The sequence below is a fragment of the Stigmatopora argus genome, chromosome 21 (assembly GCF_051989625.1).
Source record: "Stigmatopora argus isolate UIUO_Sarg chromosome 21, RoL_Sarg_1.0, whole genome shotgun sequence".
In the NCBI taxonomy this organism is placed as follows: domain Eukaryota; kingdom Metazoa; phylum Chordata; class Actinopteri; order Syngnathiformes; family Syngnathidae; genus Stigmatopora; species Stigmatopora argus.
In genome coordinates, this window is record NC_135407.1 from 2,606,916 (window position 1) to 2,633,697 (window position 26,782).

General features: G+C 39.6%; 1 protein-coding gene across 5 annotated transcripts in view; it reads left to right on the forward strand.

Moving 5' to 3' along the window:
- The window catches only part of runx1t1 (RUNX1 partner transcriptional co-repressor 1), a 28,823-nt gene extending 8,749 nt beyond the window's left edge, over window positions 1-20,074 (forward strand). The window contains exons 1-11 of one of the 5 annotated variants that reach the window (XM_077591235.1): window positions 6,009-6,081; window positions 8,982-9,119; window positions 10,066-10,298; window positions 10,810-10,899; window positions 11,852-12,033; window positions 13,003-13,277; window positions 14,384-14,481; window positions 15,290-15,488; window positions 15,666-15,734; window positions 18,017-18,249; window positions 19,078-20,074. In XM_077591235.1, the coding sequence (XP_077447361.1) occupies window positions 6,039-6,081; window positions 8,982-9,119; window positions 10,066-10,298; window positions 10,810-10,899; window positions 11,852-12,033; window positions 13,003-13,277; window positions 14,384-14,481; window positions 15,290-15,488; window positions 15,666-15,734; window positions 18,017-18,249; window positions 19,078-19,398 (1,881 nt within the window). In that variant the 5' untranslated portion in view covers window positions 6,009-6,038 and the 3' untranslated portion in view covers window positions 19,399-20,074. Of the gene's footprint in view, window positions 1-6,008; window positions 6,082-8,981; window positions 9,120-10,065; window positions 10,299-10,809; window positions 10,900-11,851; window positions 12,034-13,002; window positions 13,278-14,383; window positions 14,482-15,289; window positions 15,489-15,665; window positions 15,735-18,016; window positions 18,250-19,077 lie in introns of those variants that run through there. The other 4 variants (XM_077591236.1, XM_077591238.1, XM_077591239.1 and 1 more) reach the window with 4 other exon arrangements.
- The last annotated feature ends 6,708 nt before the right edge of the window (window positions 20,075-26,782 follow it).

Below are 26,782 nucleotides of genomic sequence, written 5' to 3' on the forward strand. Positions count from 1 at the left end.
CGCACACGTCTGTCTTCTTTGTGTCTGTGTTTTTGTTGCGCTGACATTTGTCGCCTCCATTACTGGCATCGGGAAGAGGCCGCCTGGGAGCGCGAGAGCCTCGTTGGCTCGCAATCATCTCCGCACGCTTTGTCTCGCGCGCGCACACGCGGCACACCAATAAACAGAGAGGCCGGCATAATACGCGCCGACATATGTTAATCACATGTTGTGATGCCGGCAGAGCGCCGCGCGGCGGGGGAGGCAATAAAACCACAGAAGAAGAAGAAACGAGGATGACAGGAAGTGGTGGGGGATCAATAGAGCGTCCATTAGTTTAACTGAGTGCATCTCGCCGGATGAGCTTTGGGGTTGCTCGGCAGCGCCGCATTATATTCGCCATAAAAGCACTTTATTTTTCATTTGGAATTCATTGGAGTGATCGGACGGAACCGCAACGGCTCAATCGGAGGGTTTCCATGGCAGCGGCAGTGGGTTCTAACACGGCGTGCCATTGACGGCGATAGACGTCCAATTCATGGCTCAATTTCCAAATGGATTGGGCATCTATCACAAGCAATGGTAGCCGTGGTGGGGAAAAAAATATGTATTAAAAAAGTAATAATAATAGGCCGTAAATGGCAATTATGGAGATTAATTTGCGTTTTTTTTATTATATGCACGTATATATATATCTATGTATTGTATATGTATATTTGTGTACATGTATATTTGTGTATGTGTATTGTCTATGTATATTTGTGTACATGTATATTTGTGTATGTGTATTGTCTATGTATATTTACGTATACATGGGTATGTGTGTGTGTGTATATGTGTGTGTGTGTATATGTATGTGTGTGTATGTGTGTGTGTATATGTGTATATGTGTGTGTATGTGTGTATATGTGTATATGTATGTGTATATATATATGTATGTGTGTATATGTATATGTATGTATGTGTTTATACATATATATATTAATAATTAAAAAACCACATCACCTCAAACATGTCATTTAAGGAATCACCTGTGGTGACATTTCCACCTTGACAGCAAAATTTTGTTGGTGCTAAGATGTATTGTTTTTGCTGTATTATGTATTTTTAGATGGCTCTCCTGTTTTTTTCCATTTTAAGTGAAACAGTTTCAGAGGAAACCAGTTTTTGGTGTAAATACGGTATTTTCTTGTGTTCGCAAATCCATACGGTAGCCTGGATGGCAAAACGCGCTCCAGCTGATGTGAAATGAGTACAAAAACAAGAGCATTATTTTTCATTTTTTCAACAAAAAAAAAGCATAGGCGTAATGTCGCGGAGGTCCCGGGAAGCCAAAGCAAGGGCAAGAGAACGCCAGCGGAGCGCGAAGTCGGCGGCGCCGCACAGATGGCGAGCTGTCAGCGCCCGCGCATCCATGCGTGCGCGCGCGTGCCCTCCGAGCTCAGCCGTCGCAGATGGCAAAAGCTCGGCGGACGCTGCCGCTCGTTTGGCATCGCCGGCCACCGTGCTGCCCCCATGAGGGACTGTACCCCCCCCCGCCCAAGCGTACCTGCTGCCAGCTGTACGCTGTAATGTAGTACAGTCAGCCAGCACAATTGCAAATACTTGATTTGTACTTTTACTGGACTACTTTTAACATGTGAATACAGTAGTTTATGTAACATAGGTTCCTAAATGGGTCAAAGTCATCTTTACCTCAATATTTTTAGGGTTTCCTTCGAAAGCACGTTGTCCGTCAACTACGGTAGGGCCGCTACCATTAATTGAATTTCAATGAATCAAAAACGTGGAGTCAAATGTTGGTCCAAATACTCCTTTTTGAACCTCATAATATTTTCACTGATGTGTGTGTATGTATTTAATATTATCCCTAACATTTTCAATGGATCATATTCTCTTTAAACTGTGTATATTTGATTTTTTGATAGTTAAAGTAGAAAACAGTAGATATTTATTTTTATTAAAAACTAAAAAGGAAGGTATTGGTAATGAATGTCTAATGCTGTCAATGGGAAGCACTCACAAAAAACATATTAAAATCTTATTTTTAGTCCTTACAACTGTCATTTCAATTAAAGTGAAAGTTCCTGGAGAGAGGGTTTATTCATAAGCATGATTGATTACCATTTCTAATCCTGTTTGAAAATTGATTGTTTAATCTAAAATGATCACAATTCCACAAAATAAGTGAAACAAAAATTAATTGGTGTCATTTGTAATTGGGATTTTTTTTTTAAACTCATCCATTAAAAAAACCAAACTATTAGGTATGATTTTTCCTTTAAACATCAAAACAAGTTAGGAATGCATTTTTTTCCAAAATGTTTTGTTTATATCTTTAAAAGTCTCGTCAGCACACTCGTAATTTGACATGACATTTTCAGGCCTAAAAATAGAAGATTTTGAACGCAAGTTATCGAACTTGGCTGTCATTGACGCGGATCGCCGTTAATGTCATTGCGAAGCGCAGCGCTTCTTGTTGCCGCTGCTTGCAGAGCGTTTTGGCCTTCCGTCTGCGTGCGGGTATTTTGCCACTGTTTCCCCCCCACCCACGCGCTCACGCACGCACACAGCGGGAGAGGGTCTGTGCCAGGCAAGCTGTTCACGAGCTGGTGCTGGCACGGCTCCAGAGAGAATGAGTGGTGGCATCCATCTGTAGCGCCGCAGCAGTCGGGCTTGGGCGGCCCACAAAGCCGCCTTGTTGTCAAAGTCGGCGACACTAAATATTATTCAAATGTCAGCCTCCCAGTTCAAACCATCAGACGTTTATCCACGTCATTTGCAAGTGAATGCTGGTTTGTCGTTGGAATTTTGTTTTACAAAGCTAAAAGACACTGTTTTGATTTTTTCAGTCATTTTACAAAGTGCTTCATAGTAGTGGACGGCTTTTGGTTTCATTGGCAGCCAACAAATTCAAGTAAAATATCTTTCCAAAGCAATAAGGCACTTATTATATGATTAAACTTTCTGCTAACATGATTTTTTTTGGTAATGTCATTCATTTTTAACGCGTGAAATTCTGTCGCTATGAGTACTATAGTATTTATACTTTTATATATTTGATTAAATATTATTTTTTTACATCATTATTTGTAATTTTATGATTTTCTTTTTGCTTTCCAGTTCAAGTACAGTGGTACGATTTTGATCGTATCGCGGGCGAATTATTCGATCGAAATTTTCGTCGTACCACTGTAGATTGATGTAAATCAAATGTAAATCCTCTTTAAAAAAACTCATCCTTGTTAAAATTAATTGGACATTGGTTGAAAATACATTAACATTAAATCCATTGGTTCATTTTCTGCCTTATTTTCCAAGCAAATAAGTCATCATAGCAACTTTTACGGAACTCCACCCATTGAAAGACTTGTTCTAAAAAAAAATCTATTTTAAGATATTTTTCTCAACGGCAACAGATGGCAAGAACAGCCATCACACTTTCTATTGACTTATTTGAGGAGAAAAAAACATAAAACAAAACAGCAAAGGACAACTGATGTTTGACACAACATGTGTTTTATTGGCCATCGTGCACATCTGCGCGTGTGTGGGAAGTGTTAAGACTTTGGCGCCCGTCTTTGTGTGTGCGTGTGTGTTAATATTTGTGCGATGGAACAGATGGTGTTCAGACCTTCAGCGTGCCATTGATGAATCTCCTTATGTCTTTTTGCTGGCTCGGCACAGTGTAAACATTGCAGCAGGATGCGCAGGAGTGTCGGGATTCGGCGCTTCATTACGCCGCTCATTTTTTTCTTCTTCCCTGCAACGGGAAACTGTAAATAACGCCATCGCGTTGATGCGTTTTGCTTTTGTCATTCGTGAGAGACGTCCAATCGTGTGGTTGATGGGAATTCTGTTTATTGTGAGTAGATGTCCCATCCATTTGAAGTGGGAGGGGGGCAGTTCTCTCATTCGTTGACACCCCCTTGGATGTCTGCTGCTGTTATGGTAGTTTGAAAGTGAAGAACGGTTAGCCGTTTTTGTGCTATTTAGATGTTGTGATGGAAATGTTGTTGGTTAAGCAGTGGCATTCTTAATTCTATCAATTAGTCCAGTTACGAATAATCGACAACTATCACTAAATCGTCTAAAAAGCAAAATACTTCCTGGATAAGAGTAGTGACACTGAATTTGGCTCACAAAAAAACAAACAAAACTGAGGTTAAAAGTGTTTTTTATATACAATGACTGGGTGAAATGGTAAATCATCACAAAGCAATTTTGGAGACACCAGTGGGCAAAAGTGGTAGTGTTTTGCGGGAAGTACGGTTTATTTTATTGTGTATTCAAACTTTAATTATCTTGAATACAAACAGCAGCACTAAAATCTTTTATTTTCCAGTCCATGTCACCATATAGAGTACAATTTAGTTATGATATTTTCCTGAATTTTGTAGACCAGTGAAATTAATTATCACATGTATCCGCTGTTTTTTCGACAGCAGATTAGTACAGTAATAACTCGCCATTTTGCGGATCGACTTTCGTGGATTCAATACATCGCAGCTTGAATCCGCCAGATAAATGAAAATATATCGTAGAAACAATAATACTGGTCTCTAGAGGGCAGTGTCTCTCTTGGGGAGTTAAATTATAGTACCGACAGGGTTCAAAGTCCCAAAAATATGAAATAGACGCCCTAAAAATCTGTCACTACATCACAGTTATTCACCTATTGCGGCAAGTTTCGGACCTTATTAACCGCGATAAACGAGGTAGTACTGTAATTGATTATCAAATTGATCAGCAGTTTAATTCCTTCATGTGTTTTGTTTCTAGGTTTGTCCTCGTCTACCAATCCGATTGTTTTCTATCTTTGAAGTTGTGATGGATGACATCTATTGGAAAAGCCTTTGCCTGCTTTTATGTCTCGAGACAAGTGGGGGCGAATCAAATCTATATAAATGTGTGTGTGTGTGTGTGTGTGTTGCGGCGTTACTTCCATACATCTTCTTGACAGCCGGGTGCAGTTTGATGGGCCATGTTCTGCATGCAGCTCCATCTGTCTGCCGCACGCACGAATAATGATGGAGCCGCCGCGGAATCGGCGCCGCGCTGGCATACTGATCCGTCTCCGCCGTCGCCTCGCGAAAACTCAATCTGGCCACCTGTCCCTCAGCGCGTCCTTCTCCCAAAGAGGCCGAGGGAAAACGTGAGGGGGGGCCCAAATACGTACATCTTCTTGCTCCCCCCACGCTCTCCATCGCCCTTTTTGTTCCTGATATGTCCATCTCAGTAACCGAATCGTTTCATATCTCTTAAAAGCCTCAAAATGCCGTCGTTTATCCTTCGACTGAAGACATTTTCAACCTCGTGTTCGTGGATATCGACTCATATTTCAAGGCCCGCATAATTACTTATTTATAACGATGTAAATTAGAGCTGCCGAGATCAATCGAGTCATTGATTATTCAGTGAATCGGAAAATATTTTTATGGTCAATGAATGGTTTAGTGGCTAGCGCATCAGTCTCACATTTCTGAGGTTGAGGGTTCGATCCCAGGTGGGTTCTGGCCTTCTGGGGTGGATTTTGCATGGTCTCCCCGGGCTTGTGTGGGTTTTCTATGGGTAGTCTGGTTTCCCGACACATTCCAAAATTATGCATGCAAAGCTAATTGTACACTATATTATCCCTATGTGTGAGAGTGAGCATGAATGGTTTTTCCAAGTAAATATTTTTGTATTTCTTTATTTATATTTTAAATATGAGTTTTTTTCAACATCAATGGACAATGGCCGCTCCCTTAGTTGCGTCTTCCAGGGTTACAAAAATGCAGAAACCTGATTAGGACACATCTAATTACCGTCTTTCTACACAAACAATAAAGCGTGCGAGTTTTGATTGATCTCTAATGTTCTTATACGTGTTGTCATTTTTCCTTTGTTCGAAAAACAAATGATATAACAGTGCTTTGCGTTTATGACAAAATGAAAAGGAACGACGTCACAAGGCTTTGCGTGTGCTGCCTTGTCAGCTGTGGAAATGATGATAGCGCCAATCATCAAATAGCCAACGTCGCTGTTAATGTTTGGAAACAAAGAACAAGACGAGTGAAATGAGTCACATTAACGTAAAGAAGCAGAGATACGACAATGCTGGTATGTCAGGATATTCTTTCCATTCAATCAAATGCTAATTGACTAAAATCAGTTATTTGTAGGTTGTTTAATTTACAGTGATGGCATTGCTACTTTCCAAAAGTTAGCATTATTAAGCCCATTTTTGCTCACTTTCTGCAACACATTTAAATCAAAGCAAAAATTGTGCATCGTGGACATCTATCATGTGACTTTTCATTTTGATTATTTGACTTAAACGCTCTCCAGCTACATCAGACTGCGTTAACCATTGACGGTGGTAGACGGCCAATCCATTTTGACTGGAATATGGATTGGAAATCTTGTGCTGTCAATGGCGTTAAAGCATGAGCACTGGTACCCCTTCTGTTTTTGTGTGTGTTTTTTTAATGAAGTACACGTCGCATCCACAAGCGGTGAAGCAACATCGGTCAGTTAGTGACCTCATGTTTGACGGCCCCCCTCCCCCATCCTTTATTGCAGCAGAAGCCTTGTTAGGGGGCTCGAGTGATGCAACGCCAACGTAACCTCGGCAACGGCGCGAGAGAAATATTCGGTAAACAGGGGACACCGTGTACTAAGTGCGTTACGCCCAAGAAAATGCATGATGTAAGTGGGAGACATCCAGGTGGTGAGTGGGGACTCAACTTGGGGTCTAAATTTCATCAAGTGGACCTGAGAAGTTCCATTTGATATATTTTTATTAAGATTTCAAGTTTTAGCATCGTCACACACCAAGAAAGTTGTGCTTTTTCATTGTTGTTTTCCTCAAAATGCTTTTTTAAAAGGCTTTTCCAAACTTTTTCCTCCCACAAATGTAACTCTTTAAGTATCGCGAAAGACAAGCAGTTTGAAATGTTCCTTTTTATGTAGTTCTTTTAAGTCTCAAAAGCCTTTGATAAATGTGTTTTAGTCATTCAGCAGCACAACCGAAAAAAATGTTCCTGTAATTTGGAATTGAGTTTGGATAGCCGATGTCAAATGGTTTCAATCGAATGGCATTACAACTAAAATTTGCACACCCTCCTTTAACTGGTAAGCACACCTAAGAAAGTTATATATTTTTAAATTAATTTTAGGCAGTTTTTCCCAAAATGTTTTTGATTTCACTTTTTCTTTTACTTCAAACTGTATTTTTAACAGATTTTCCCCCAAACTTAATGTATCTAAATATATATAGTATTATCTTGTTTAGTCAATCATCTTTAGCATCACAACAAGAGTTTTCGCACCAATTTTGACCATGTACGCCTTGATAAATAACTAATTGCTATTCTTTTTTTTAGCTTTATACAACATTTTAACCGTCTTTAGTCACACAAAAAACTTTTTACATCTTTTGCCAAAATATTTTTAGCATCAAAACAGCTCGCGCATTTAATGAAGAGCACTAAGCCTCTCATGGGATGTCATCCAAGTGCACGGCAAACACTGGCGGCCGCCATCAATAATTTCAAGAGGCCGTTCTCTTCCTTAATGGCGGCGTACCCCCCCCCCCCCCCCCCCCCAATCCCCTCCACCCCCCCATCGTCCATCAATTCCCCCGGCCGCCGCGCTTCGGAGAAGTCGTAAAGCTACTCGGGCAAAGTCAAAGCGTTTTCCATTAAGCCGCGTCGATAGGCGAGCGGTCCGGCAGCCGCGGAACCGGCGGCCCGACTCGGAGATGTAATAAATGGACGATAGATGCGCATTAAGCGCTCTCGTTAAGTCTTAACACGCGCATCGTGCTGCCGTGCCAGCTTTGTTTTCAAGGTTGTTTAAGGTGGACTTGTAAATTATGCACAAGGGCGCCCAATCGCTACCAGCAATATTCATATCACGGCAGATGTTTTTGACTAGAATGATTCAGATTCAGATTCAGATCAGATTTTTGGGTTCAAAAGTAAAGATCGACGGATATTAGTCATCATCTAGTCGATATAGTTGGAATCATTTACTGTCTTTCTTATGAAGGTTGACCAATATTTTGAGTCAATGTTTTTTCCCCATAATTGTTCACTGTTTGATTGAGATTTCTCTTAAAGGTTGACCAATATATTTGTTAGCCGATAGCTTACCCAATGGCCATTACATTGTATTCTATATATTATCCTTTTTTTTAAACATATTTTTTTTGCCCCTGAACACTGGCTATATTTGTCTTGGCCTCACTATTGTGCTAGTGTAAGATTTTTTCGCGTCAGTGATTAATTGCTTTGGCTTCTCGTCTATTTTTCATCATTTTTTTTATGTTGCTGGCAGCCACGCTCAAGAAAGAGCGAGTGGACTTTCCAAATATTTTGCCGTAAATCATCCCAGCCAGCGCCATCTATAGCAATTAGACGTCGACTACGATGCCCGATGGTCGACTTTTTAATGTTAAGTGAATACATTTGGGAGTAAAAGTGTACGTGAAGACATGAAACGCTTGCCAGAAGTACATTTAGTGTCAGTTTTGCATCCAAATCACATTAAATGGCTCGGTCACACTCTAACTGGCTTAAGCTAGCCTGTCTCATGCATGTCACATTTTACTGAAAAGCTAGAAAATGTCTTTGTCCAACAATATAGATATCAAACAGGGAAAGATGGTGAACCTGAACTGACTCCCGGTAAAAGACGTCCAATCCATTGAAACGTCTATCGCTCTCAATGACACTGAAACAAGTGTAAATTACAAATCTAATTTATTTCCAAGCGAATATACACATATATTGAAAAATTGTGACATCTCCGCCTCCAAAAATGGGAAATTGTTGATATATAACCTAAAAAAAACCCTCATAGTGTCATTATTTATTAGCACTTACATCCGTTGTCATGGCAAAATATACAATATTTGTTCCCAAAACTGCAATTTCATTGCAAAAATGTCTTTTGAAACTTTCCATTCATAAAAATGTCAGTCAAAATGAATAGGACGTCAAATGCTTTTTTGACAGGTCGCCCCGGGAAGCGCTCCACCATGCCCGACTCACCTGCGGATGTCAAGACACAATCCAGGTTGACCCCGCCCACCATGCCGCCGCCGCCCACCACGCAAGGAGCCCCCCGAAACAGCTCCTACACGCCCACCACCCGTGAGTAATGTGTGCGGCTATCTGAGGGGCGGGGCCTAGACACGCTGAAGCCACGCCTACTTCTGGCTAATCGCAGTATTGTCTCAAAGAGTAACGCTTTGAAGAGTCAATGAGTCAAAGCTGAAGCGATGCCGCAATTAAACATGGCGGAGGGGCGGGAGGAGCCCCGGGGGGAGGGGTTGCAGGGTGGGGGGGTTAGGGGGGCGCCTTTGCTTTCCTTGATTTGCGCCGTGACTTCAATTGTCGTAGCATCTTGTTTGGACGCCAGCCAGATGGGGAGTCGACACTTAATCTCATTAGTCGAGCACACACAGTCGTTGGATGTATAAACACACGTGTATTTTTAATAACAATGTTTGTACTCTGCTTAAAAATGTATATATTTTTAAAGGGATTAAAATGCTGCTTTTTTATGCAAAATCTTGCTTATGAATGTCAGAATTCGAACTGCCTGCACAGTTTTGTGCTTTAAAATTGGCTTTCATGAAATTGATTTTTTAATGTTACTTTGGTTTGTCAACACATTTTTTTAATATATTTTTTGTACAGTGAGAAAGCGTCCTAAAATTTTTGATGAGGTTTTGTACTTAAAAGCTAAATGCAAAAGGTTTATTTCCAAATTCGTTAGTGATTTTGTTTGTTTCTTGTTGTTCTCGGAATGCAGTTTCTTTTTTTATAAAATAGTAAATCCTTATTTTTCAAAAAAATCAGATAAATTTTTTTTTTTGCTTTAGAAGTTATATTTTTCGTACGTCGAAGATACTGTTTTTAGCCAAGTATGGCCAGATTTGCATCATATGGCTTTGGGGGGCAAAAAAAGTCATTATTTTTAGTGAATCATGAGTATGTTTGATTATTTAAGGAATATTTTAGTTAAAAAAATATCTCTATTTGAATATTGACCATTTATAGGTGGTCCCAATTTTTTGTTTTGTTTTCCTTTTAGTGACCAACGGCACCAGCCACTCTCCCACGGCGCTAAACGGCGCGCCGTCGCCGCCCAACGGTTACGGCAACGGTCCCGGGTCGTCCTCGCTGGCCAATCAGCAGCTTCCGCCGGCTTGCGGCGCGCGCCAGCTGAGCAAGCTCAAGCGCTTTCTGACCACCCTGCAGCAATTCGGAAACGACATCTCGCCCGAGATCGGAGAACGCGTGCGCACGCTTGTCCTGGGCTTGGTGGTATGTCCTTTTTTTGGGGTGGCGAACCCAATCTAGCCAAACAGAAATGCCTTGTTTTCATATTTCCGCTTGTCCTAACTTTGTCAATCATTTTGTGGTTGCAGCGGACATGAGTGGTATTTAAATCAAGTCGCCAGAAATCCTTGCAGAAATATTTAACCATCTAAATATAGCCTGAAAAAAAGTAGAACATGTAATTTAGCTGCATTACCATCAAAGATATTCCTAAAATACTTTATTTTCATGATATCGCATGCACTTGTCGGTTTCGCTATTTACCTCCAAGGATAGTAAACATGAAGCGACTGCCATGTCGAACAAGCGCCGCGCTGTTTTGCACTCGCTTAATTCGTTTTTGTCAAATAAGGGAAGATATTTGTTCCTCTCGGCTCGTACATATGCTTCCTGTTAGCCGACACACGCGCGCGCATACTTTGATTTGGGCGTCCCTCTCCCAGAGAAAAGTATTATCCCTTAATGGTTTCCACATGTTCTGTCTGTGTGCGTGCAGAATTCCACGCTAACCATCGAGGAGTTCCACTGCAAACTTCACGAGGCCACCAACTTCCCCCTGCGACCTTTTGTCATCCCCTTCCTCAAGGTACGCCTTCATTTTCAGCTTAAAAACACAAAAATAGAAATGAAATGTAAGTTTTCCTTAGGATGTTTATGCATTTGCATTGGTATATATGTATGTATGTATATATATATGTATATGTATATATATACATATATACATATATATACACACATATAGGTATGTATATATGCATATATATAATATATATATATACACACATATATGTATATATGCATATATATATATATACACATATATACACACATATATGTATATATGCATGTATATGTGTATATTTATATATGTATATATGTGTATATATGTATATCTATATACATGTACGTATATAATTTTTGCATTATACTTATGGATCATTTTGTTTCCTTAACTCATTTACTGCCATAGCAAAACATTTTTTTAAAAACTCGGATCTTTTTTACTCGCTGTATATATGCATGTATACATGTATATGTATATGTATATATGTATGTATGTATATATGTATGTATATATGTATATATGTATGTATATATGTGTATATGTATATAAGTGTATAAATGTGTGTGTGTATATATATATATATATATATATATATATATATATATATATATATATATATATATATATATATATGTATGTTTGTGTGTAGACCATTTTGTTTCCTTAACTCATTTAATGCCATAGCAAAACATTTTTAAAAAAAACTTGATCTTTTTACCCGCTTCCGATCCTCTGAAATTGACGTGATTGGGCCCGATTTCCGATAAATTCCGATCCGATTTCTGATCGGGGACATCCTTTATAGTTTCCTCATATTTTCAATCATTCTGAATGACCTGCATCTTCCTGACTGCGTCAATGTGCCATTGCAAAAACACTACCAGAAATTCATGCATGTTTAACTTTTTACCATCTCATTTGCAAAGAAGCCCCCTTTTTTTCTTCCTAATGAAACGCCGTCCTTCCCGTGCAGGCCAATTTGCCGCTCCTGCAAAGGGAGCTCCTCCACTGTGCCCGTCTAGCCAAGCAGAACCCAGCTCAATACTTGGCCCAGCACGAGCAACTCTTGCTGGACACCAGCACGTCGTCGCCCGTTGACTCCTCCGAGCTCCTCCTGGACGTCAACGAAAACGGCAAGAGGCGAACGCCCGACAGGTGAATGCGTGATTTAAAAGGAGGGGCAAAATGGGAGGGTGGAGGAGGAGGAAAGTAGCATATGGGCAGTCGCGGATGAGCATTAGGAGCCCATAAAAACAGCTCATTAACAAGTTCAATCTGTTCGTGGGAAGGAGGGGGGTGAGGCCGCCGCTGCCGGTGCGAAGAGGGCTGCCACCGTTTCACTGTCAACGCACGCACGCACACACAGCCCATATGTGCAATCTCACACATCCCCATCCACCTGGCTGCAACAAAATTCTACTTGTGGGAACATGGAGGCTTACTACATGCCTCTCTATACTTTCTGCTGATAATAGCAGTAGCCTCCCACATCCCACCCCCCAAAAAATGTGAAAAAGCTGCTTTTGACAGCAATGATTTATCATTATTATTTATTTGTGCACTTCCTGATCAAGCTTTACATCTCATTATAATGGAATAATGAGAATAAAAATTCAAAATCAATTTTTTGGGGTAAAAATATTACATGACTAATGTTACAGCAATACTTCACAGAACAGTTACGTCACAGCATTGCTCTTATATATTTGAGCAAATTAATTTCTACCAAGTACAACATTTGAACACAAAGACGGTTCCTTCAAATTAAAAGTATCAACACAAAGCTGGCAAAGAAAATATTACAATGTTTTACAATTGTTGGTATTCTTTATTCCATCCAACAAGTTGATACACGTAATTATAATGATATTTGTGTGTATTATTGAGAACTGGGTGGGATATAACAAGTTCATTTGTGTTGTTATTTCATTATTTGCGATGGAAATCAGTTGAAAACCATGAAATTGTTTGTGTGAATACATAAATAAGATAAACAAAAGTTGACTTGTCACACAAACAAAGCATATTATCATTTAACCAAATTAGAAAGTTTTTTTTTCCCCAAATGGGGGTGCTGGAGGCGATATGAACAGAAATGAACTACCATTTGTGGTCCACACACAGAACCAAAGAGAACGGTTTTGAGCGAGAGGGCGCCCCGCACGGTCCGGACGCGCACCCCAGCAAGCGCGCGTGCACCATCAGCCCCGGGCAACGCTTCAGCCCCTCCAACGGCATCTCGTACCAGCCCAACGGGCTGAGCCACCCGGGCGGTCCCGTGCCGCCGCCGCAGCACTACCGGCTGGATGACATGGCCGTGGCCCACCACCACTACCGCGACACCTACCGCCACCCCCCCGCCAATCACAGGGAGATCCGGGAGAGGACCCGCCCCATCGGTAAGGAAATCATAATAACTGAATTCACAACAAAATTTAATATGTCAAATTATTCCGGATGTGTAATTGGCATATTTTTGGACTATAAACCAGACCAGCCAAATAATGCACAATGCAGAGGAAAAAAATGATGAGTTGCATTTTAGGGAGGGTCATTTTTTATTTGATCAGAAACCAAGAGCAAGCATACTTTAAAGTAAAAGTAATTGAAAGGAGGGCAACATGCTAAATAGGCACCTGTTAATGTAACATTTACAGTTTTTCGGATAAACATAGCCCTAAAAAAAACAAGGTTTCAGTGGAAAAAAAATGTATATAAGTGTCAATTGAGTAGTTGTCGCTGGCGCGTCCAAACTGTGAAAAGAATGCAACTTTTAGTCCGGAAAATACGGTATTTTGATTGTACGTGGTGTAAAGATTGCATAGTCGCATTTTGCTTGAAACTTACCATATAGCAAAACAGTGTTGTCACATATAGTCAGTCATACCTTGAAAACATCATCTTGAAGGATAATCATAACTGCAATTTTTTTTATTTATAAAAAATGAATATTCAGAGCTTTTAATCCAGTTCTTTTAATCCATTTATAAAAAAATAAATCTAAATATTATATCTAAAATGGTCCGGCCCACATGAAATCGAGTTGACGTTAACGCGGCCCGCGAACCAACCCACCGAGTCTGACACCTCTGGCGTACTGAGTCGACGAAGCAAAACATCAACAATGTAGTTTCTACAAGCCAAATGCTTTAGTGGTCTGTGGTTATTTTGTTCCAAAATCTTATTCATGTTTGTAAATGCATGTACGCATAATGAAATAATAAAATAGAAAGCAAAAAAAACTTGTCAGTGGGAGCCGTTGCGTTAATAAGCCCTCTTTAGCTTGACTTTTTCCACTCGGCTGAAATGCCGAGATGAGCGCCAGTCGGGTTTCACATTTAAAAGTCAAGAGTTTCAAGCCTTGCGTCACTTTTGCATCACTTTGGAGACCTCTGGCTTCTTTATGAACCACAAAGAGTCATGTTTTAATAATGGCTCGGCTCGCACTGACTGAGTAGCGGCGCAATTGCATGGAGGTTGAAGTTGCCTCTGTTTTGTTTCAAAGGCGTACACACGGGAGGCCGCCAGGAGGAGGTGATCGACCACCGGCTGACAGACCGCGAGTGGGCTGAGGAGTGGAAGCACCTTGACCATGTAAGAAAAGTAATAACATTTTTTTTATATTTTCTCTACACCCCCACACCAACCTGCATTTATCATTTGTATTGACTCCACACTATTTGATTCTATTCAAGATAGACTGTACTATATACTTTCTTCCACTCATTTATATTCAATGTATTTTCCACTCAACTTTTAAGTCAGTGCAGTTTTATGCCTTTGGAAGTCCATTTCATGAAATTGCATTGTGTTTTTGGAATCATCTATTTACTGTATTTTGGACTTTACGTTGCTTTGATTTATTTGTGAATAGTAGTGGATATAGCCCATTTTAAATGTTTTATCCTAAGACTTAAGCTTTCTTAATAAATATAAATTTATTTAAATAACAAAAAAAATATTCTGTATTTTTCGCCGTTACTTTTCATTGATCATTTTGACACCTGAAATTTAATCATTGCTATTTGATGAAACCATTGGCAAACAAGATATTTTTTCATAACAATTATATGTAAAAAAAAAACAAGTTTCTCTTGACTTAAAAATGTAATTCAAAGAAAATACTTATATATTATTGTATTGAAATTTTGACTAATTTACTTCATTGATCATTTTAACAAATTTAATTATTTGATCAAAAGGAAAACCTGATCATATATTATTTACTATATGGATAGATGGATGAAGAGAGGTATATACAGAGAGAGAAATATATATATATATATATAATGAAAAAAGTTTAGTTTAATTTAAACATTGGTTTACTCTTATTTTATAAACATGTTTAAAAATACTATTTTTCACCTCACTGAAATGATATGTATAAAAAGTGTCCATTTCTTCTCATTAGCTTCTCAACTGCATCATGGACATGGTGGAGAAGACACGGCGCTCGCTGACAGTGCTTCGCCGCTGCCAGGAAGCCGACCGAGAGGAGCTCAACTACTGGATCCGCCGCTACAGCGACGCCGAGGAGCTGAAAAAAAGCGCGGCCGCCGCCAGCCAATCCAGGCAACAGAGCCCCGCCGCGCAAGACAACGCCACATCAGGTCAATGCACAAAAAAACATAGACGTGTCATTGTATCATTGAAAGTGGCGTTCCACAAGGCTCTATTCCAAGTACTCTTCTCATATGGATTTTTACGAGAGCTGACGTGTTCAATGTCATTGCCAATCTATGCAAACAGCAGAGGATGATAAGCACATTTGTGTTGTTTCACCACAGACATCCACAGGGAGTTACTACATCGGCCTGTTTCCGGTTACGTCCCTGAAGAAATCTGGAAGAAAGCCGGTGAGCGAGCATGCAAGCAAATGCTGCCGTCTTGCCCACACACGTGCACTTAAAAGATGCCTCTCAGTGGGGGAGGGAACGAGAGAAGGGGAGAAAGGGAGAGAGGGAATGGAGGCTCCTCGCCGTGAGGAGAATGATGCAGCTTATTCTGATTCACAACTTGGAAAGAGAGGAGAAAATGGCTTTGAATATAAATACGGACCCTGACTGAATTCGCTCACATTTTTGGGATAGGCCATTTTTACTGAAATCCTTCACACATTTACAACGTTCACAGATGGGACTTTTTTTTTATCTTACCCTTTTTCTTTCACATTTATCTTTTTTTGTGTGTGTGATAGAAGTCCATTTGATTTACACCGGGAGGCCACGCAGCGAATTGACACTCATTTAAATTCACAGTAGGAGGTTGAAAATAGATGCCACATGATTGGACGGCTATCATTGTCAACAGTACTGAAGGAGTTAACCATGATTACCTTATGGCCAATCTTCATCCAAAATCGATCAAAGATCCGTGCGCAATAGATCAGAGATTAAAGTAAAGCTAATCGGGAATCATTAAAACCGCATTAGATCAGAGATTAAACTAGTCAATTATCTTTAATCAATCTGAGATGAACCAGCGACCAATTTGGGGTTTTCCTGTGACCAATTTGATATTAACTTACAACCAAATTGAGACAAATTTGAGTGGTATAATGGCTGACATTGACGACAATAGTCGATCCCTGTAAAAATACTACTACTTACGGAAAGAAATCAGGCTATTTTCACTATATTTAGCCTTTTTAAAGTGGACACCTTTTTTAACCTTTATTTTTCTCGTAATGGTGTTTGTCGTCTCGGAACTACAAATGGTTACATGACTTCTTAGCATGCGTTCCTTTCTTTTTTGCCCCGTTTTGACAAAATTCAATCACACAAGCGCGTTTGTCGGATTGCCCTCGCATTACAAGATGAACACGCCTTACCGAGTAATATGCATTTAAATGGAATTCCGTTTCGCTTTTGTCGGAAGTGTTTTTCGGCACGCAATCACAAAAAAAGGTCCTCCATTTTGTCAAGCGTTCATTCGCCATGCACAACAAACGTACAATTGGAAAAGCAAGCGTCAGGCCGTTAAGCGGATTTATTCCGAAAATGCCGTTATTTCTTTTTATTCCTTCACCTGTGGGGAAAATTAACTCGTTTTTGGGGGGTTTGTTTTTGTTTTAAGACAACGGCGAGTGAGGAGACAATGCATCTGCTCAGAAAAATGTTTACAGTTGGTGATAAATATTCAAACGCATTCCCTCGCTTCCCGGCCGGGCCTCGGGGACAGCGGCGTGGAAATGCATCATTTCAATATAAATTGCCTCATTTGCATACGCAATTAGTCCGGTTTACAGGCTTGACGGGAGACGGCGACGTCACAATTAGCAGGGAAAGACGTGAAAATATTTTGGGATTAAAAAAAATGGGGAAAGGGGAAGATTTTATTTTTTATGAAAAGAAAATCATGCCCAACTATTACCATCAATATAAATATGAAGACAGAAAATATTTGAAAAGGAGTAATAGAATAACATGAACTTTGAAAAAGTGGAAAGTTAGCTAAACAGCTAAAAAAAAGGTTTGTATTCATGATCAATAATTTGGTATGGTAAAACTAGATGGGATTTTGCTAAATTTTTCTTATTTTTCTACAATTGTGACTTTTGCATATTTTTTAACTTCTCTATCAAAGATTTTTCATACATTTTGCCTTTTTTAAAGCAATTTTTTCCTCATTTTTAACTCATTGTGTACATTGCATTTTTTTGTTTTTAACTGATTGTTTGCATTGCTTTTTTTAATGTATGGTCCATTCTTTTTTTATTTTTAATGAATGGTCCATTCATTTTTTTTGTAAAGTAGGACATTTTTTAGCCTGCAGATTCGGTTAGACTTTTTCGTACATTCATGCACTAAGGCTTTTTTTGTACATGACATTTTTGCACTTGACTTTATTCTTAATGTTGCGCACCTTTTGTCTATTACCACTTTTTCCTTAAAAAGTATGAACTTGCAATTTCCATCATTTTGACATGTTTCTATCAGCTGACTGATTCTTGTTCATCTTCGTATAAGATGAATTTATTATCATGATGCATGTTATTTAGTAATCCAGATTTGTGCGTGTCGTTTGCAAAGTTACAACTTGACCCTTTTTATTTATCCTTTGCCATTTTTCTCGCTTTTTTTTTTGTAGTTTCGAGCTTTTTTTGTGGTTGAAAAAACTAAAAATGGTGATGTTGCAGGTGCGGGAGGACTGACCTCCTGTGTGTCCGCGCTCTTTCCAGAGGAGGCGGTGAACGAGGTGAAGCGGCAGGCCGTGTCGGAACTGCAGAAGGCCGTGTCGGAGGCCGAGCGCAAGGCCCACGACATGATCAGCAACGAGCGCGCCAAGATGGAGCGCACCGTCGCCGAGGTCAAGCGGCAGGCGGCCGAAGACGCCATCTCCGTCATCAACCAGCAGGAGGACTCCAGTGAGGTCGGAAAGCTATTTCATTCTTATTCAAAGTAGATTTTTTTCAATGTCAATGTCGTCTTATGACACAAAACAGGCAGAAAGGAAATAGTTTATGGAAGTTGGATTGGAATCCTACTGGGATAATGTTCTCGTAGGGTTTTGAGAGTTGCGTTTTTTAAACTGAAAATGACAACGTAAGGAGAATTTTCAATTTTAAAACTGAATCAATATTGGAAAAAAATATTGCATTAGTCGATCAAACAAGGTTATATATTTAAGTAAGAGTATCTTCAAATATGGGGGGGAAACATGGATTTTCATGTGGGAAAAACATAATAGTAATAATAGTTTGCCCTGAATTGAATGTTAAACAAAAATGGCAAGCCAATAAGCTGTTAAATCATTTGTTGAACATTTTTTCTGAGACGATTTTTGCCAGAAGCATTTACATTTATTAGTACTACCGCCTGAAAAAAGTTGTCAAGAGTGTGCAGAGTTGATGACGCGAAAACCATTTATTTTACAAGTTCAAAATGAACTACGACCCCCCGGCTCACTCCCGCTTTCTCCTCACTAACTTGGAACAAACAAGCCACAATGTGTCCTCATCAACCAAAGAAAAGAAGAAATCGGTCACAACGAGACTAAAAAAAATGTTAGTTGTTCAGTCAATTCCGACAGATCCAAATATCGACTTTCACCATCGTCTAAAAACCTGGAAACACCGATAACGTAGACGACGCCCTCCCACTCGCAACAGATCGCAAGTCTATTGCCCCGAATGGCTGGGGCCATTTATTCCAGTGGGGAAATGTGAGATTTGTCTCTGCTTGAACTATGTTCGTTCAGAGCTGCTGGAACTGCGGCCGCAAAGCCAGCGAGACGTGCAGCGGCTGCAACACGGCTCGCTACTGCGGCTCCTTCTGCCAGCACAAAGACTGGGAGAAGCACCACCACGTGTGCGGGCAGACCCTGCAAGCCCAGCCGCCGCCACCGCCGCCGTCCTCGCAGGCGGCGCCGCCCGCCCCCGAGGCCCCCGCCCCGCCGCCGGTCAGTTCCTCGGCATGCACCCCCAGCAGCTGCGCCGGCAGCCCGGCCCCGACCCCGCCGGCCCCCGCGTCGTCCGCTCCCGGAACCCCGTCCTCGTCCTCGGCGCCGGACGCCCACTAGAGGGAGCTCCGTACGCTGACGGACCGCCTCCGGAACGTGGGTCATATTGACTCGCCTTGACTTTAAGCGCAAAGATATTCTTTGTAGCCCAACGACTGAATGTAAATAGAGAATTTTGGCTTCTTGTCGTTGTGATCGTACGTGTCGCAGGTGTTGTCGTTTAACGTAGCGTGGTCTTCTTGTAAATAAGGCTGAGCAGAGAAAGCAGCCATCTCACACTTACCGCTCAAATCCCGGTCGGTCCGAGGCAACCCTGACCAAAATTTCGGAACGTCGGAAGGTAAAAAAAATATATCCCAAAAATTCTGACAAAACTAATACAGCAATAGCAAGTGTCATCGAAACATTTGAATATTTATATTTAGTTCAAGACATGCATGGTAGGCTGATTGGACACTCTAAATTGGGAGCGTGGACCCTTATGCCCTGCGATTGGCTGGCCACCAATTCAGGGTGTCCCCCGAAGTCAGCTGGAATAGGCTCCAACACCCCCCTGCGACCTTAGTGAGGATAATGTGGTTCAGAAAATGAGATGAGATTTAGCACAAGTTGAAATGATTTCCCCGAAAATTAAATCACAAATACATTTCACCTAGAGGAGCACCTAAGACACCATAACCTTTGACCACCTCATATTACACACCCTGGAAATTTGTGTTAAATTGACTTGAAAAATTCCGTTTCTGACCTTTGACCTAATGCGCAAAATGTAATCCCCTCTCCCTTTTAATATTCCCAACATTGTACACATTTGATAATGCCTTTATTCGATCTTGAGTTATCTTGAGCACAAACAAGCCTCTTTGACCTCATTACCCCAAAATACCCCCATTTCATGTCACAAATATCCTGCAAATTTGATAATCCTTCATTCGTTGTATCTTGAACACAAATACAACACTCTCTGACCTTTGACCTCTTCCAAAAATCACCTCCATTTCATATTACAAACATCCTCCAAATTTGATAATCTCATCTCATTTTCTGAACCGCTTTATCCTCATTAGGGCCGCGGGGGGTGCTGGAGCCACGCAGAATTTGATAGTCTTTTGTTAGATTTAACAAACAGTCATATTGGGGATTGTAAAAAAAAGAGTCAATGATACTTTCTATTGCTGTATTGTAATATATAATAAATTGACAAAACCTTTACACATGAATCCAATTTTTTTTTTGCACATTTTAAAAGCGGCAGTGTTTTTTTTTATCGTGCCACCTTTTTACCGAACGGTGAAATGTGGCGTTTCTGGTTGTCTCTGATGGACAGGACTATGAATTTTCCTATTGGATTTCACATTTCTTTCCTTCTTTCTTGGATTTTGGACATTTTTACAACCAAATGGACCATTCATCATTTCTTTTTGCATCCCTCGAAATCTGGAAAGGAACAACGGCGTATTTCCAAAGCAAATATCAACCCGAGGAATACAAATTCATCATGAGGATATGAAAACCTTTGATTTTTTTCCGTCACATGACCAAGAAGTAACAAAGGACTTGATTGGACTCTTTTAGAAGCAAACTTACTTCAAGATTTTTTTGCCTTTTCTCTTCTTTTTTTGAGATTTTTTTGGACTAACGTTATTGTTAGGTGTTTTTATCGCTGCTTTCAAACGCCTGCAAAATCGCCAAGCTGCTATTACGATCCGTCCAGAACTTTTCCGAGAAATAACGTTTTGTTCCGATGTATTTGCACTGTCGCGATGTAACTAATACAGCATGCAATGTTTTGTCTTTTTTTAATATAAAGTGTTATCCAGTTTTCCATAGGAGAATGTAAATTCACGTTTTTTTCAGTGTGCTAGCTAAACTGGAACTTGTTGGCGGTGCATGACTGGACATTTTTGCTAGATATTCCTGTTTTTTTTTTTTTGAAAAAAAAGCTAGCGAGGAAAAAAAAATTAATCTTGATAACTTACTTTCCAAATGGCCTACATTCTGATTGACAGCTTTAACATTGCAACGCACCAGGTGACATGTAAACATACACATGCTATTAACACGGGAAACACATTAAAAACAGCCAAAGATTTTCACCAAGAACCAAATCCTAATTTTTTTTTTTTTTTTTTACAGTTAAAAATGGTGTCGGGTCGTCAACCATCTCTTCTCGATAAACTGACGTGTGAGCAATAATTTAAGCGATTTTAATTTTAGGATTTTTTTGTAGAAAAATGACGTATCGTGAGCAAAGCAATGAGGAAAAATATTGGTAGTCTAACTCGCATTAGGTGAAAAAAAGCCATATTGTTGAAAGAGAAAAGTTGTAATGTTAGAAAATAGACTGCTTTATAATTGTTTACGTCGTAATATTCATGGACGATATCAAAAGCTTGGGCTATGATTTTTATTTTATTGAAATTTAAATGAAAGAATTTATGATTGGAACACATTTTTTCACGAAACAAAAGGATTAGACGTTTAACCTTATGACCTTTCCTCACAAGGTTGCTTTTCCAAACTGCTTTTTATGATAGTATTTTGCTCTTTTTGTTGTCATTCATTTTATACCGTTACAAATATGGCGCCAAAATCACTATTGGCAATTACTAAAAAAAAAAAATTAAATGAAAGAATTTATGATTGGAACACATTTTTTCACGAAACAAAAGGATTAGACATTTAACCTTATGACCTTTCCTCACAAGGTTACATTCCAAACTGCTTTTTATGATAGTATTTTGCTCTTTTTGTTTTCATTCATTTTATACCGTTACAAATATGGCGCCAAAATCACTATTGGCGATTACTAAAAAAAAAAAAAAACTGCTGAGGCTGTGAAATACGTACGTATCCCACGGCTTCGTTCATCTGCTGCCAAATCACCCACTTCAAACGGATTGGACATTTGTAGTTGTGAAGGGCAGATTAGTTATGCTAGCAGTTACTTAATAGTCGAGTGAGTATGCAGTCATTTAATATCAAAAGAAAGGACCCTAAAAGTGGTATTGATGCAACACTAGTATATTTTTTGTTTTTCCCTGACACACAAACACACCTTGGTGCTACACATACACAAACAAAGCAACACACATGCATACACAACAAATTGTGACCTCAAATTAACGTTGTTCCAACTTCTTTCTACATTTCTGAAGGCGGAAAGTGTCCAAAAAGGTGTTTGACACCTCCCAAGCTGTGAAAAAATAAAAAACAGCCCAGCTGTTTTTGTCTTTTGGTTTGTTTTTAAGTGTTTGTTTTTAGTCACGACAAAATTGGTGCAAATTAGCTGTTTTTCCGCCGCTGCAATTTCACTCTACCTCTTCTCCGCCAGTTCTGGTCTCGTTTTCTCCGTGGAAATGAAAAACCAAATGGTCGCACGGAGAACTGAAATGATCAAAATATGGAAATTGAACCCAAAGTTTTAAGCTCATACAGCTGCGCAAAACCATCTCACCACTCTAACAATGCAGACCTCAATAAGTCCATCGCGGAAATTCTTTTTTTCCGGGTTGTGCTCATTTTTGGAAAATAATCGTCTTGTTGGCCCCTCCCCCCACTCGATGATGTCTGTTGATTAATTCAGTGCTTGTAAAATTACATTTTAAAAAAGAGGAAAAAATGATATTCGCTTATTTGACATTCCGACTAAAGTTGTTGAAGGTTTGTATTTATGAGTTACAAACCGTCTTTTTTTAAAAGACTTAATTGTGACGTTAAATTTCATGTACAAAGTTTTTTCCCCTTAAATGTTTCGTGTTTGAGACAAGGGGTCTCAAACGTGTGGCCCGCGAGCTAATTGCGGCTCCTGGTACAAACTTTTGCGGTCCCCATTTGACATCCAGTCGTGCCCGCATGTACGTTGCTATAGGCAATAAAAATTATAGCAATTTAAAGTAAATTTCATTGATTAATTGATTGATCGTTTTGGAAAAAAAGTGTTTTCTTTTGGAAAATTTGAAACTTTTTTTCTCTCTCGCAATTTTAGCATCTGTTAGCCCCTGAAAAATGATCGTACATTTTCTACTTTGTTCTCTGGCATCAGTGAAAGTATTTTTTTCTCGTAAAATCGGACTATTAGTTCTGTTACGTGCGTTAAAATCGACGTTTGTTTCCGATAAGTCGTAAAAGATGACAGCATCGATCCATTAATTTTTTTGGGCAGGTGAGAATCTTTCTTTGAATTTAATTTCTAAAGAAATTGAAAAGAGGAAAAAAAAAACATGTTGTTGTGCAATACCGAGGGAGACCACACGTCGAAAGAGCTTTCGCAGTCTACTATGTCAGAACTGTGGTTTTCTTCCTTACTAGCATTTTGTTTTTTTATTTTTATTTTTTACATTGTTGTTCTTGTTCTGAAAATTATTCCTTTGGAGGGGCTGTAAACTAAATGGTATGTCAAGTCTGTGAAACTTTGCGGTATAATTCTGGTATTGATTGATGTTCTCTTTACGGTGTAATAAAATATCTTAATACCTGAAAGTTTTTTTTTCTACATTAAAATGTTTTTTTCTTTAAATATTAGCTCGTGGAATTACATCAACTCATTGAACTCATTGCCAGATTGTCCAAATAATTTCAGCTCTCTTGACCAAAAAATTGAATCTTAAAATTAGAAAAATTTAAAATGATTTAAAAAAAAAATAGTAACACACTGAATGTTAGTGTCTGAAAACATTTGACCAGTGATGTACTCATTTCAATTCAGAGCAGAAGGGTGATTGGAGGTAACTCGATTGGACGCCAAGCATCGTCGACGGCACGGAAAGACAAACTGATAGTTGGACTAAAGACTGAAAAGGTGAAGTTCTTCCACTCCACATCTGTGTGAAGGACGCGTCCTCATACTTTCAGATGTCGGCGCAGCGGAGCTTGCAGCGCCGCCGGCAAGATGCCAAGAGAAGAACGTGGCCACCAGATGCTTGATGATCACTGCCAGGCCTCCCAGTCCAAATTTATTGGACAGAAAAGTAAAAAAAAAAAAATCCAAAATGGACAGAGGGAGCACTTTTTAGATTTTTTTTTTTTTGCTGCTATCCCTCGTTACCAAATACTCATAAAAAGGCTAAACGTTATTCATTAAATTAAAACAAACATAAATAACAAAAGCAAAATACATGCAGACCCCTTAAGAATGTATTCTTGTTTGATTTTTTTTTTAAATGCATGAACAAAAGCAAAATGCATGCAGGCCCCTTTAAACAAAGGACATAGCAATATGTATACTTATTTTTTATTTAATTTATTTTATAATTATATATCATTATAACATTGGTTATTGCGTTGGCTGTTTTAATTTTTTTTATTAATCTTATTTAATTTAGTTTAAAATTATTTCCATATATTGTTTTGCAAATTATTGCCAAAATATTCCCCAAATGGTCTCTTTGAACTGCAAATACGAAGTAACACTTTACCCCAAATTAAACCTCTTAAAATAAATTAATTAAAAAAAAAAAATCATCCGTGTTTGCTCACGCACTTTTAGTAAAACTATCATTACAAAAACAATTAAAAAAAATAAAATAAAAATACTAGGACAACTGATGAATTATGAATGATGCTACCAGGTCATTGTTCTTCCTTTTGTGTCCTTCAGCCGATAGAACCACAGCGCCCCCTACCTGCCCCGCCTCTCTTAAAGGCACCGCGCCCGCCATCAATAATGCAGCGAGACTTCTTCAAGCGTGACCGACGTTGGCTGGTGAGTATCGACAGCTCGTCTTTTTTTCTTCTCGAGGGCCTCTGCACTCGCGATCGATGCTACTTGTTTTAGTCCCCCGCCCACCGCCCACCGCCCCTCTGCGTCCGTCATTGCTTTGACACGTCGGAGACTTAAATCGTTGATGCGTGGACGAGACTTACCAGCGACAAATTGCCACCCAAACCCCTTATTTAACGCATTGGCTGCCAATGACGGCGACGGACGTTCGATCCCCTTTGTGAATAAACTCTAACCCGAGAAGCATTCACTTCAGATTCTAGAGCGGTGCATTTGCAAGCAAACTGACATCAAATTAGTCTAGTTGATTTTTTTTTAGGGCTCTCATAAATGACCGTTCACAGCCGCTCCTCCCAGTTCAAATGAATTGGACATCTGTAGTTGTCAAGGCAGGCAAGGAATATAACAGTAGTAGTATATAGTAGTGCAATAGTAACTATTATCTTACTGTTTTTTTAAGTTAACAATTTCTTATTTTACTTTTTTTATTATGAAAGCAAGAAATAACTACAAATGCATTTTATTGTTACGGTGATTGTAATTATATTTTCAATAGCTTGAAGATAAAACTGCAAATATTGTATTTATTCGAAATGTTTATTCATTTCTTATACGGATTAATTTTTACGTTATTTTTCATTTATTTAAGAAGTTAATTGGATGTCTACGCTAGCTCTATGGAGGGTGAAAACTGAATTAGGGGGCGTCTTATCCGAGAGAAATTGTCAAATTCAACCATTTCTAAGGCAATTTAAGGGTACGGCTTATACGCGGAGGCGGCTAATATGCAAGAAAATACGGTACTTAATAATGACTACATTTAGGTGTCCAATGCATTTGGACTGGAAGGCAGTAATTGAGCTTCTTTCGCCGTCAATGACGGCGAACGAGTTGATACATTAGATATACTGGCCTTTTTGAAGTGAGAGAGAAGTTGGATTGTGGGAAATGAATTTCCCTTGCGCGCACGTGCGTCTAAGCGAGCGAGCGGCGGCGGCGGCGGCCTCATGCATAATGCATGCGCTTTAATTGCGAAGCCAGAAACTAATGACTTTGGACTGGTTAACAGCAGGGGAGCCATACATCCCCAGTAAACTGCATGAGAAATCAGCTCAGAGCGAGAGTAGAAGAAGAAGAAAAAAAGAAGGCAGAGCCCTAATTGATGAATAATTGAACTGGCGAGCGGCGGGGCATAATTGTGACATTTTGTTTCAATCAATTTCCCGACGGCGCGGAAGGAAAAAAAAGAAGAAATGGACTTGGGCTTCTCCCTGACATTTTCTCACCGCGACTCCAAGCCTCCCCGTGACATTTGCTCGCATCTTGCGGTCCGGGACTGTAAGGCGATCTTTCCTAGCAAATTATTCATGATAAACTGCCATATCATAAACACATAAATAATAAATAAAACACATAACGTCCATAGCTTCCACAACCACCTTGTAGGATAGAAATGAACACAATTATAATGCTACAAAATATAAACCCATAATAGCCATCTCTTTGCACAATAGAAATGCACCAAAAACACTTTAATCCACCACATTGCACATTAGAAATAAAGAAAATCACTACTAAAAGCGACGTGGAGGACAAGTGGTTAGCTCATCGGCCTCACAGTGCTGAGGCCGAGGGTTCGATCCCACATCAATCCTCACTGTGTGGAGTTCTCCCCGAGCTTGCATGGGTTTTCTCCGGGTACTCTGGTTTCCTCCCACATTC